The sequence below is a fragment of the Lithobates pipiens genome, unplaced genomic scaffold (assembly GCF_037356315.1).
Source record: "Lithobates pipiens isolate NorthernLeopardFrog02 unplaced genomic scaffold, aLitPip1_a1.2 Scaffold_22, whole genome shotgun sequence".
Classification (NCBI taxonomy): Eukaryota; Metazoa; Chordata; class Amphibia; order Anura; family Ranidae; genus Lithobates; species Lithobates pipiens.
The window spans coordinates 186,994,050-187,006,297 of NW_027507784.1; the positions used below are offsets into that span (position 1 = coordinate 186,994,050).

Here is a 12,248-nt window from a genome sequence, read left to right on the forward strand (position 1 = left end):
AATGGCCGTGGTGGGGAACTTGAGGGCCTCATTCCAGTGTGCGCCCTCTCTACAACATATGTGGGTGGGAGATCTCCCAGAGAAAGCAGGTTTTTAAAGACTTTTTCAGCAAATTTAGTTGTGGCAGACCCCTCAGCCCCCTTTGGCAACCCTGCCACCCTCACATTGTTCATTCTTTTGTCTGTCTTCAGCGTCATCCGCTCTGTGTTAAAGCGATCTTACCATATCTCTGAGCTCCACCAGCTGTGAGCCTTCAGATATGCTATCCTCCTGTGTAGTAAGTCGGCCTCTAATCTTGTCTAAGTCGTGCCTGAAGAGGTTGTACTCGGAGGCCAGATAATTAATGCGTCCCACAAGAACTGACTTAGATGCCACAATTGCCTCCAGGATTGGTCTGGTAATGGCCTCGGTGTCCACCTCAATCTCCGGTGGTGTTGATGAGGCGATCCCTGATTTCTGGGACAAACTGCATTCCGACTGCTCCATCCTCGTGGTCTGCAGTCTGGCGTGTTATGTACCAGACACAGGAGCCAAGATGGCGTGGGAGGAGCTAGCCGCCATGCTGGGTTGGGAGCGGAGCTGCTGTTTCTCTGATCCAATGGGGGCTGTGAGAATAGCTCTTTCAGCTTTTTTGGATGCTGAGGATGGCATCCTCTTGCTCATTGTTGTCTCCTAGTGTTGCAGGGGTACAGATTCAGGTAGAAATTGGTTAGACCGGCATAAATCAGTGTAATATTCAGGAGGATAGCTGGAGCTCTGGGAAGCTATGACCTGCCTCAATCACATCCAGTCACGCCCCCATGTGTTCAATTCTTATTTTACCCGCTGTCTAATATATATATATATATATATATATATATGAACATTATGTGCAGCCCTTTGGTGATGTCAGGGGCCACATTTTAGGCCCCCTTTAGCTCATAAGTTGACAAGACAATGGACTTTCCTTAGGGTCATGTGGGTGGAGCCACACCTATTTGTGCTGACATAGGGGTACTCCAGAATATGTAATTGGATTTTTCTGTTCTTTTTCCAATTCTAGTTTTTGTGAACTGGTGGCCAAAATTACCTGTGTATTTAAGGATGCTTTGTGTAGGGGCAAATAAATGTCTTACTTCCGTGAGGCAATGTTTATTTTTGAAAAGAGCTTATCTTGCTAGCTTTTTATTCTGCAGAGTGACATTGCATGTTGATATTAAGTCAGACATTCATTTTTTTCTCTGTTATAGGGTCCCTACATTTCTCCCACCATTCAATATATGTTGCATTTGTGATTTTAACTCCTAAATTCATAACTCTACATTGAACCTAATGTGTAGTTATCAAACATAGAAGCAAAGGAGTGTCTCTAAAACAACTTGTAAATGGAAGACACTGTCAATATTTAATTACAATAAAAGCTTTGTATCATCTACTCAAACAACGCAAGTACTTTTAATCCCAATCTTCATATAATTGATAAATATGTTGAAGCCCATCTTTAAGTTAAACCCCCTTCCCATGACTTTCAGCCACTCCAAAAAAATTTGTGGAAGCCTTTAAAGCACACTTCAGCTTCAGTTTGGAGGGGGTAAATGTATATCTTAATGAGATTAGTTACTGTAACTTTAAACAAGCTGCTAGCAGGCTTCATATTCTTTAGCACTACTTGAAGCTTCTCTAAAGCCTACTGAAGCCTGCTAGCATACTGCAAAGCATATTGAAGCCCATATGTACAGGGCCTTGGTGTCTGTGTTGTTGTTTGACTCATATTCTTTGTATAGTTCTACTAGAAAATGTTGGAGAAGAATTGGACCCTATTCTTGAGCCACTTCTACTGAAACAAACATTTAAACAAGGAGGCAGTGTGTGCATTCGCCTTGGTGATTCCACTATAGAATATGCTCCTGATTTCCGTTTCTACATTACAACTAAACTGAGAAATCCACATTACTTGCCTGAAACTTCTGTCAAGGTTAGTTCATAGCTTATTTTTTCTTAGGAAAAAAATTAGCAAAAAAAAATAAAAATATCACATACAATTACTACACAAGTGATATTGTAATTAAATGTTAGTAAAATGTATTTTCGGATTCAAACTTCAGCACTGTAATTTTGTGTAAAATGCAATGCTATATGGCAACTTTGAGGCATTCCTTACAGAAGCGGTGTATGGAAGGCCCCCCAAAAAAATTTATTTCTTGCTTGTGTGATTGGCTTAGAACTAAGATACAAGTCAGATTTTGGGGGTCCCTGGAACAAAAATGGCATTGGTGGTGCCAAAGGGAAATCACCTCTAAAGTGATGCAGTCCCTGCCACTTTCCTCATTAGAAACCTGCAAGTGTGGCAGCTGATTGATAATTATACAGTCACTCCCATTCACATTCACTTTGCTCATGGACACAGACAAACAAACATCTGTTTTCTTCAGAATAAGAAAAGGTAGGAATCTGCAACAAAGTTTGTCAAAATTCTTGCAATGTGCATTGATCACCCAGAGGGGAATGTTTTTTTCTCAACAAAAGTGGAGTCACTCTTTAAAGTAAATCTGCCCTAAGATATACATAGGGATGCCAATCATAGTGATACCAATGCTGATCTCCTTTTGAAAATGTTAGTACCTTGGCTCATATGCTGATTTGCTGGCTTCAATGCTTTCTGAGTCATTGGCCCAGAACATGTATGCAGATAAATATCTTTATCAGCATATTTCTAGGTCAGTGACTCAAAGTATTGACAAAAGGGTCAGCATGACTGCAAGGCAACTAGCATTTTCAATAGGAGAGGTCCGCAAAGGCAACTGCCTAGTTGGTCTCATGACAGGTTTCCTTTAAACTTTATTAAGTGTTGTTGAGTCCATGTGGAAAAGTATGTCATTATTATTATCTTTTGTTTGGAATTATTTACTTAAATAATTGAGTTTGCTTTTTGTTTGCAATGTTTTTATGATGATATTTTCAATGAATCAGATGCTATGTTTGTCAACCTCCATGGGGGGAAAATAACACCAGAGGAATTCTTTGTAGACTACAAAGCTGTGATTTGTGTTGATGGTTTATTACATAGCTTCCTATTTTCCTGTATGTTTGCCTGATGGGTATCATGCTTTAAAGTTCACATTTAAATGCTGTGCTCTTTTTGATTAAACTTGAAATAACACTATTGAAATGTCAAGCACGCTGCCTTCTCTCAAAGTCGAAGGTTTAATTTGGTTGCTTCATTTAGTTTGGAATATTTGTATCAATATCTTCATTCCAATATCTTCTGCATCATGCAGGTCACCTTGCTGAATTTTATGATCACTCCCGAAGGGATGCAGGACCAGTTGTTGGGTATTGTTGTAGCTCGAGAAAGACCAGATCTCGAGGAAGAGAAGCAAGCACTTATTCTTCAAGGTGCAGAAAATAAAAGGTAACATTTGCATTGGACATTTAATTGTTAATCTCACACAAACAGCATTCTAGAGGAAAAGTGAAGGTCTTTCCATTGCAAGCAGTCTAATTCTCTGTCATTATAATGAAAAGATTACTTTTAGAAGGCAATCAGATGCTAAAAATTCCTTAAAATTTGTATTTATTTGATAAAATATTGCTCGTAAAAACCCAAACAATTTAAAGTGTAATTTAAATGTAAGTAAAATACCAAAATACCAAACTACTTAAGTGTATCTTAACCCTCCCATAAAAATTAGTATCTTAGCCACTATTTGACACTGGTCTACTTTAACTGGCAATTGCATGGTCATGCAAAACTGTAGCCAGTTTAAATGTATATAGTTTATTTCAATTTTTTTTACAAATAAATATCTGAAAAGTGTGGCGTACATTTGTATTCAGCCCCCTTTACTCTGATATCCCCAACTAAAATCTAGTAGAACCAATTTCCTTTAGAAGTTACCTAAAGTTGTGGAGAAGTTTAAAGCAGGGTTAAGTTAGAAAAAAATATCCTAACCTTTGAACATCTCATGGAGCACTGTTCAACCGATCATCTAAAAATTGAAAAAAAGTATGGCACAACTGCAAACCTACCAAGATATGACCGTCCACCTAAACTGACAGGCTGGGCAAGGAAAGTGTTAACCGGAGAAGCATCCAAGAGGCCCATGGTAAGTCTGGAGGAGCTGCAGAGACCCACAGCTGAGGTGGGAGAATCTGTCCACAGGACAACAATTAGTCGTGCACTCCTCAAATCTGGCCTTTATGGAAGAGTGGCGAGAAGAAAGCCATTGTTGAAAGAAAACCATAAATAGTCCAGTTTGCAGTTTGCAGAAAGCAATGTGAGGGACACAGCAAACATATGGAAGAAGGTGCTCTGGTCAGATGAGACCAAAATTTAACTTTTTGGCCTAAAAGCAAAACTCTATGTGTGGTGAAAGACTAAAACTGCACATCCTCCTGATACACACCATCCCCACCATGAAACATGGTGGCAGCCCCATGTTGTGGGGATACTTTTCTTCAGCAGGGACAGGGAAGCTGGTCAGAGTTGATGGGAAAATGGGTGAAGTCAAATACAGGGCAATCTTAGAAGAAAATCTGTTAGAGTCTGCAAAAGAGTTGAGACTGTGACGGAGGTTCACCTTCCAGCAGGACAATGACCCTAAACATACAGCCAGAGATACAATGGAATGGTTTAGATCAAAGCATATTCATGTGTTAGACTGGCCCAGTCAAAGTCCAGACCTAAAACTAATTGAGAATCTGTGGCAAGACTTGAAAATTGCTGTTCTCCATCCAATCTGAGAAAGCTTGAGCTATTTTGGAAAAAAGAATGGGGAAAAAATTCACTCTCTAGATGTGTAAAGCTGGTAGAGACATACCCCAAAAGACTAATTGCTAGAGATGGGCCCGATGTTCGAGTTTGATTCGAACATCGGGTGATTACCTGTTTGCCGAATAGTGAACAATTTGGGGTGCACATTTGAAAGCCGCAGAACACCCTTTAAAAGTCTATGGGAGAAATCAAAAGTGACAATTTTAAAGGCTTATATGCATGGTATTGTCATAAAAAGTGTTTGGGGACCTGGGTCCTGCCCCAGGGGACATGTATCAATGCAAAAGAAAGTTTTTTGGGGGGGGCAGTGATTTTAATAATGCGTAAAGTGAATTATTCCTTTAAATTTCGTACCTGGGGGGTGTCTATATTATGCCTGTAAAGTGGCTCATGTTTCCCGTGTTTAGAACAGTCTGAGAGCAAAATTACATTTCTAAAGGAAAAAAAGTAATTTAAAAGTACTCGCGGCTATAATGAATTGTCGGTCCCGGCAATGCTACCTTGTGTTGGTCTAGCATATAAAATCCCATTAAAATACATTTACCTTTTTGATTGTAATACATATACATGTACATGGTACAGAAAACACATATCAGGAATATGAAATGTCGAGGTAACAAACACTTCATTCACTGATTTATGATGCACTAGATAATGTTACCACCATATATTATTTGCAGAATGTATTAGTCACAACTAATATTTATAATTTACAAAAGGTTTTATTGCATGGTCAAGTTAATTTATCGCATGTGATAGTTTTGTTATAGTATTGCTTTTTGCAGTGTATAAGTAACGTCAATTCACAGACATTATCACACAGATTCTCATTATTCAAAGTACAGTATGTATTGCTTTTGGCTAATGCTGTTCCCTTATGTAACATGCCTATGAAGAGAGCAGATTATGGAGCCTTTGAGGTGTAAAAAATGGATTAATTATAAAAATAAAAAAAAACAGATTAATGAGAAATAAAACTTTGCAATAGCTAATAACTATTTCATGTGAATGAATAACAATTTCATATCCCTTTGATATTTAAGTATATAAATGAAATGTGTTAATGAGTAAATTATCATTTAAAAATTTCTGAACTCTTGCATTTTTGCCCGTAAATTATTATGTGCATGAATTAGCATGAAGTGTTTGATGCTGGAACCATACATTATACGTTCTAAATAAAAAAAATATTTTGAAACCATTTAATCATTAAAAAATTCAGTCATTTAATTCATCATTTAGTTGATGGCACACAGTAAAACCTGATATTTTCAACACTAAAATCTTGTTTGTTATGCATTCTTTTTCTTATACTTCCAGGCAGTTAAAAGAAATTGAAGATAAGATTTTAGAAGTGCTTTCATCTTCAGAAGGAAACATATTAGAAGATGAAACTGCCATTAAAATATTGTCTTCCTCCAAGGCCTTGGCAAATGAAATTTCTGAGAAGCAAGCTGTGGCAGAGGCAACAGAAAAGAAGATTGATGCAACAAGAATGGGCTATCGCCCAATCTCCATCCATTCCTCAATTCTCTTTTTTTCCATTGCTGACCTGGCCAACATTGAGCCCATGTACCAGTATTCTCTTACTTGGTTTATTAACCTTTTTGTAATGTCTATAGATAACTCAGAGAGATCAGAACATTTGCAGACAAGGTAGGCTATTTTACAAACATGTATTTTTTTGTATATAAACAGTGGGTCTTTATTCATGGAGGGTTAAGGCAGAAAACAAGGCTTGTTATGTGGTCAAATGTCGAAGGAAGGTCATATGCAGCCTTTTCTTCTCAGACACTGCATTTGCCATTCAAACACATTTAAGTGTGTTCAAATATAAAATTGAGCATTTAAAAACAGCGCCAGTCAGCATAAGCCCTTATTCTATTTTTTTTTTTTTTTGTTTCAGTGACTCTTGTCAATTCCCCCCCCCCCCCCCCCACACAGACTGCTCAGTACATACCCTTTCCCCTCCCAATTACAGACCCCTCAGTGCAGGCTGACCCCTCCCCCAGCACAGATCGCTCAGTACAGATCAACCACCTCAACACAGACCCCTTAGGACAGATCAACCACCTCAACACAGATCCCTCAGGACAGATCAACCACCTCGAAACAGAACCCTCAGGACAGATCAACCACCACAACACAGATCCTTCAGGACAGATCAACCAACCACCTCAACACAAACCCCTCAGGACAGATCAACCACCTCAACACAGATCCCTCAGGACAGATCAACCACCTCAACACAGATCCCTCAGGACAGATAAACCACCGCAACACAGATCCCCCAGGACAGATCAACCACCTCAACCCAAACCCCTCAGGACAGATCAACCACCTCAACACAAATCCCTCAGCACAGATCAACCACCTCAACACAGACCACAGACCCCTCAGGACAGATTGGTTCCACCTAGCACAAACAGATCCCTGTAGAACAAACCTCTGAAATTAGAAATACCCCCCCCCCCCCAAAGTATGGACCCCTCAACACAAGCCGACCCCTTCCCCCCAGCACAAACTGACTCCCCCTAGTACACACCCCTCTGCACAGACTGACACCCCCCAGCATAGGTCCACCCACCCCAGCACAAACCAACCCCCCAGCACAGAACTGAAGTTTTTAAGTTGTTGCCGATTATTACCAATGAAAGGAGTCTTGCTTCTCCAGGGAATTAAATGTGAAACCTGATTGCTTGCTGCTGGCAATTTTGTGTTTATTTCCTTTATTCCAGTTTTAATGGATTAACTCAATTATGGTGTATTACACATCCACATTGCATCCCAATCAATAATTGAGCAAAGTTAAAATTACTTTCATTGATTTGGTGTTGCTAGATTCTATATTTAAGGATATGTAAGCTAAAACTTGCAGTTACCCACTAGCAAGAATGTAAATCATAGCAATTTCTATGAAACTGACACTCTTACTATGCTGGCCAGTTACTATTGAGCAATCACTATTCCTAAATAGGAGTTCCGCCCCGGCCCCCAAAAAAAATTTAAGTCAGCAGCTACAAATACTGTAACTGCTGACTTTTACTGTTAAGGTACTTACCTGTCCAGGCATCCAGTGGGCTGATTCTTGAACTGTCTCTTGGGTGCTGCCGCCTTGAGCCTCCACAGCTGGTTTTCTACTGCACATGCGCAAATCCCGCTGTGCTTTCTCAATGAGCTGGCTGCAGGAAGGAGGAGGGGGCCAAACTTCTGTCTCACTTCGCCATGGTGAACTGAGCCAAAAGTGGGAGTGGGTACCTGTCAAAACCAGGTACTCGCTTCAGCCCAAAAGGTGCCAAATGCAGCACCCGAGGAGGGGGGGAGGCAGATAAGTAGAGTTTGCCCTTTTGGGTGGAGCTCCACTTTAATGTATAGCTTTTGTATAATTACACATTTGTATTACATTTTTATCTTTTCTTTTGTTTTGTGTTTTACTTTTAAATGTTTACTGTTGTTTAGTTAGTGAAAACAGCATTATTGATAAAATGTTAACTGTATTAGTCATTCAGGTGCTTTCAGAGCTGCTATGTTTTTAAAACCTATGTACATTTGTCATTATTTTGTTTTGTTTTTAAGGCTTCAGCTTCTCAAAGATCACTTCACGTACTCACTATATGCAAATGTTTGCCGTTCACTTTTTGAAAAGGACAAGCTTCTTTTTTCATTCTGTTTAACAGTAAATCTTCTTAAGCATCAAAAACTGGTAAGAACTGTTTGAACTTTTAGTAAAAGCATTTGCCTTTTATAAATCTTTATATATCCAGAACAAAAATGTTATGGAGCTCCAAATAATAACAGATGATCTGTAAAACAAAACGAGATGGGAAGGCAAACTTTAGCACTATCAAGAGGTTTTAGCCTAATCAGCACAACTAAGCATTTGTGCAGAGCAGGGCACTGAAAATTGCTTGGTGCCTGCACCTTATACCCGTCACCAGCTTTGTTTTTCAGTTTTTATTGAGTCACATTAAGGGCTGGTTCACATGGAAACACGCATGGTCCATATGTTCTGATTTTGACGGCCCATGCATCTCAATGGGCTGCCAAACATACTAGCATGTGAAAAGTAGAGCTTCTATTTGTTTTTCAAATTGTGCTGTATCAAATTGTATGGTACTATGGTACCATGCAGTTTGGTGGCCTCCTTGTATTGTAAGATGCGTTTGGGGTGCCATTAACAATTAATTTTAACGGCAGCATGCTCACGTGTGGTGTAAGAAACGTGCACAGATCATGCCTTTCCTGCACAATGTTCCGGTTGGCTGATACTACCATGCACTTCACAGTATAGAAGTGTATAGTTTTAGGTTAAATGGTCTGGCCCATGATTTTATTATATATTGTACATTCTGAAAGGCATCCTAAGAAAGCAATGTCATTGTTCTAGGTTGATGAGGAGGAATGGATGTTTTTGCTGACTGGAGGCATAGGGCTGGACAATCCACACTCCAATCCATGTACCTGGCTACCCCAAAAATCCTGGGATGAAATATGCCGTTTGGATTCCCTACTAAGATTTAAAGGCATTCGCAAGGATTTTATGAGGCTTAAAGATGGTTGGAAAGCTGTATATGATAGTTTGGTAAGTGAACACCTTTACATTAGAATACATTTGTGGTGTACACCGTAGAATTTCCAAGAAGCAATCATTTTAAAAATTAGGTGCAAAGGTAAGTTCTCTTCCTAAGCTGCTTTTTTCAAATATATATCTGATATTCATCCTTTAGAAAATGACAAAGTCTACTGTACCCTGTCCATTACCAATATGGATATTGTTTGTGTGCTTATAATGATCAAAAGTGCTCATTATTTCTCACATATAACATTACATACATTATTTCACAAGTACACCCCTCACATTTTGTACATTTTTTTTTATATTTTTTCATGTGACAACACTGAAGAAATGACACATTGCTACATTGTAAAGTAGTGAGTGTACAGCTTATAACACTTTAAATTTGCTGTCCCCTCAAAATACCTCAACAGACAGTCATTAACGTCTAAACCGCTGGCAACAAAAGTGAGTACACCCCACATGAAAAGATATAATAAAATATTTACAAAAATGTGAGGGGTGTACTCACTTTTATGAGATATTGTAGCTCCTATGAAATTACATTTATTTCATATTTCGTTTGGCAGTTTACCAGCTGCTTAATCTCACATAAGTTCCCATTAGTGTATGATTGAATTGTGTGTGAATCACCCAGAAAACAATAACTGGAACAATGGGATGTGCCACACCTAAACATATAAAATGAAAATACCCTAAGGCCGCGTACACACGGGCGGACTGTTCGCCCAACTTTGTCCGCTGAACAGTGTTTCAGCGGACAGTCCGCTCGTGTGTGGGCTTCAGCGGACTGTTTCAGCGGACAGTCTGACGAACAAAGTTTTTCGGAATTTCCGTAAGACTGTCCGCCCAAACTTGGTTTCAGCGGACAGTCCGCTCGTGTGTAGGCTCGTTCGACAGACTAAGTTTCGCGCATGCTCAGAAAGGATTTACACGGCGAAGGTTGCATTGCAGTGTATTGGACGTCGAATTTCTCGTCCCGTTGTACGTGCCGTTCACGTCATCGCGCACGCTTTCAGCGGACTGTCTGCTCATCGTGTGTGGTCAAGTCCGTTCATGCAAATTTTGAGCGGACTGTTTGTCGGATTGTCTGACGAACTAAGTTGGGCGAACAGTCCGCCCGTGTGTACGCGGCCTAAGGCTAACAGAATAAATTTAGATATGGAGAATTGATCCAACAGCCTTTGGGGAAAAGCATTAACCACACCAATTCACCTGCAAAACAGCTTACTATAAATATCTCTACTGGTTACACTTTAACTCAGGGGTAAAAAACTCAGCATAGGTCACCTAACCCTTTCATGTCTAAGCCATGTTTTTGACACTTACAAGTTCTGTATTTTTAACAAAAAAATTACTTAGAAATACATTATATATATATATATATATATATATATATATATATATATATATATACATATATCCTCCCCCCCTTACTACTCCCCCCGTATTTTTTTTAACCCCCCTCCCTATCGCGTACCACGTGGCATGAGATACAGTTTTCTGTTCCCGGCCAGCCGGACTGAAAGGAAGTGAGCACTCAGTGTGTGCACTTCCTGTCAGTCTGACCGGGAACAGGAAACTGAATCTCCTGTACTGTGCGAACTGCAGGAGGAAGGAAGAGGAGCTCGGCCACGCTACAGGCTGCAGCTTATAGGAAGCGGTGGCCGGCGGCACGGCTGGGGCCCCAGGCCAGCTCGGGGCCCCAAGCAATTGCTTGTTTTGCCTGTCCTGTCGCAACGGGCCTGCTTAGAAGTCACTATTTTTTGTCCCTTTCTATGTTCCAGAGTCTCTTCTAACTTTTGAGCTGGCAGCCTTCCAATGACAGCATATTGTTTTCCCTACACAGACTTATTGATTTATATGAACTTGTTTTGTTGTCCAGTTCAGTACCCTACTCCATACCCATCTCTTAGTAATATATAGCCATTTCCAGAGTGCGCCATATTACCCCACTGTTTGTGCAATATACAGTACTTTTTAAATGATGGAAATAAGAAACTAGTCTAGTTATTCTTAATGTAAATATTGTTTTTATGTTAATAATATGTATTAAAGTTTAAATATGCATACAGTATGTCTTATTCCTACATGTTGGTATATTCTTGATATTAGGCCTCTATATATATCTTTAAAAATGTATATGGGTGCCATCTAGATGTATTGTCTCAATAAAAGTCTTAGACTAGCAGTCATCTGAGTTTTGTGTAGAAAAGTTGCTGCTTCTCTTTAGCGTGACTGAACTACATGTCCAAAAATGTCTAAACTTATCAGCAAGAAATTGAAAAAGAAATATCAGCCTCATCATTTCTCGCAAACATTGCTTAATATAAAGATGCTTACAGAGCCTTGACAAGATTGCAAGTCAGCTACCGGATCCACTTTTAACTTTGAGATGATATTGTTAGATGAGCAGAAAATAGACAACAGTAGCACTGTCACTGACAGAAGGGAAATACATATTATTTCAAGAAGCTGTTTGGCTATATCAGCATCTGATAAACATTGGGGTTGATATGCCTGGCTCAATTGCTATTCTTGAAGATAAGCATAAGGGGAAAAAAGTGAATTACCATGATAAACACTTTAAGTTGAAGCACTGCTTTTTGAGAGAAGAGCAGTACCGGTGTACAATGTGGCTGCAGGCAGTGATTACAATTGCAGTAAAAAAATTAGAGCATAGCAAAAGTATATAATGAAGTGTGAGTTAATATATATATATATATATATATATATATATATATATATATATATATATATATATATATATATATATAACCTAATATTATAGAGCCAATTATATTATGCATACAACTGTTTTAATCTTTTATCTTTTATGCTTGCTCAGCACCTGCTGTCAAGTTGTTACTCCATGAGGAGAGTCCAACAATGGATCTAATATAGATCTGTGTGGTCACT

At 39.2% G+C, this 12,248-nt stretch overlaps 1 protein-coding gene across 2 annotated transcripts in view; it reads left to right on the plus strand.

Annotated features, from left to right (window-relative positions):
• DNAH7 (dynein axonemal heavy chain 7) overlaps positions 1–12,248 on the plus strand; it is a 498,098-nt gene that overhangs the window by 372,963 nt on the left and 112,887 nt on the right. For both annotated transcript variants that reach the window (XM_077448738.1, XM_077448739.1), the window contains exons 48-52: positions 1,764–1,954; positions 3,258–3,391; positions 6,074–6,409; positions 8,330–8,456; positions 9,141–9,335. In XM_077448738.1, the coding sequence (XP_077304864.1) occupies positions 1,764–1,954; positions 3,258–3,391; positions 6,074–6,409; positions 8,330–8,456; positions 9,141–9,335 (983 nt within the window). The remainder of the gene's footprint in view (positions 1–1,763; positions 1,955–3,257; positions 3,392–6,073; positions 6,410–8,329; positions 8,457–9,140; positions 9,336–12,248) is intronic.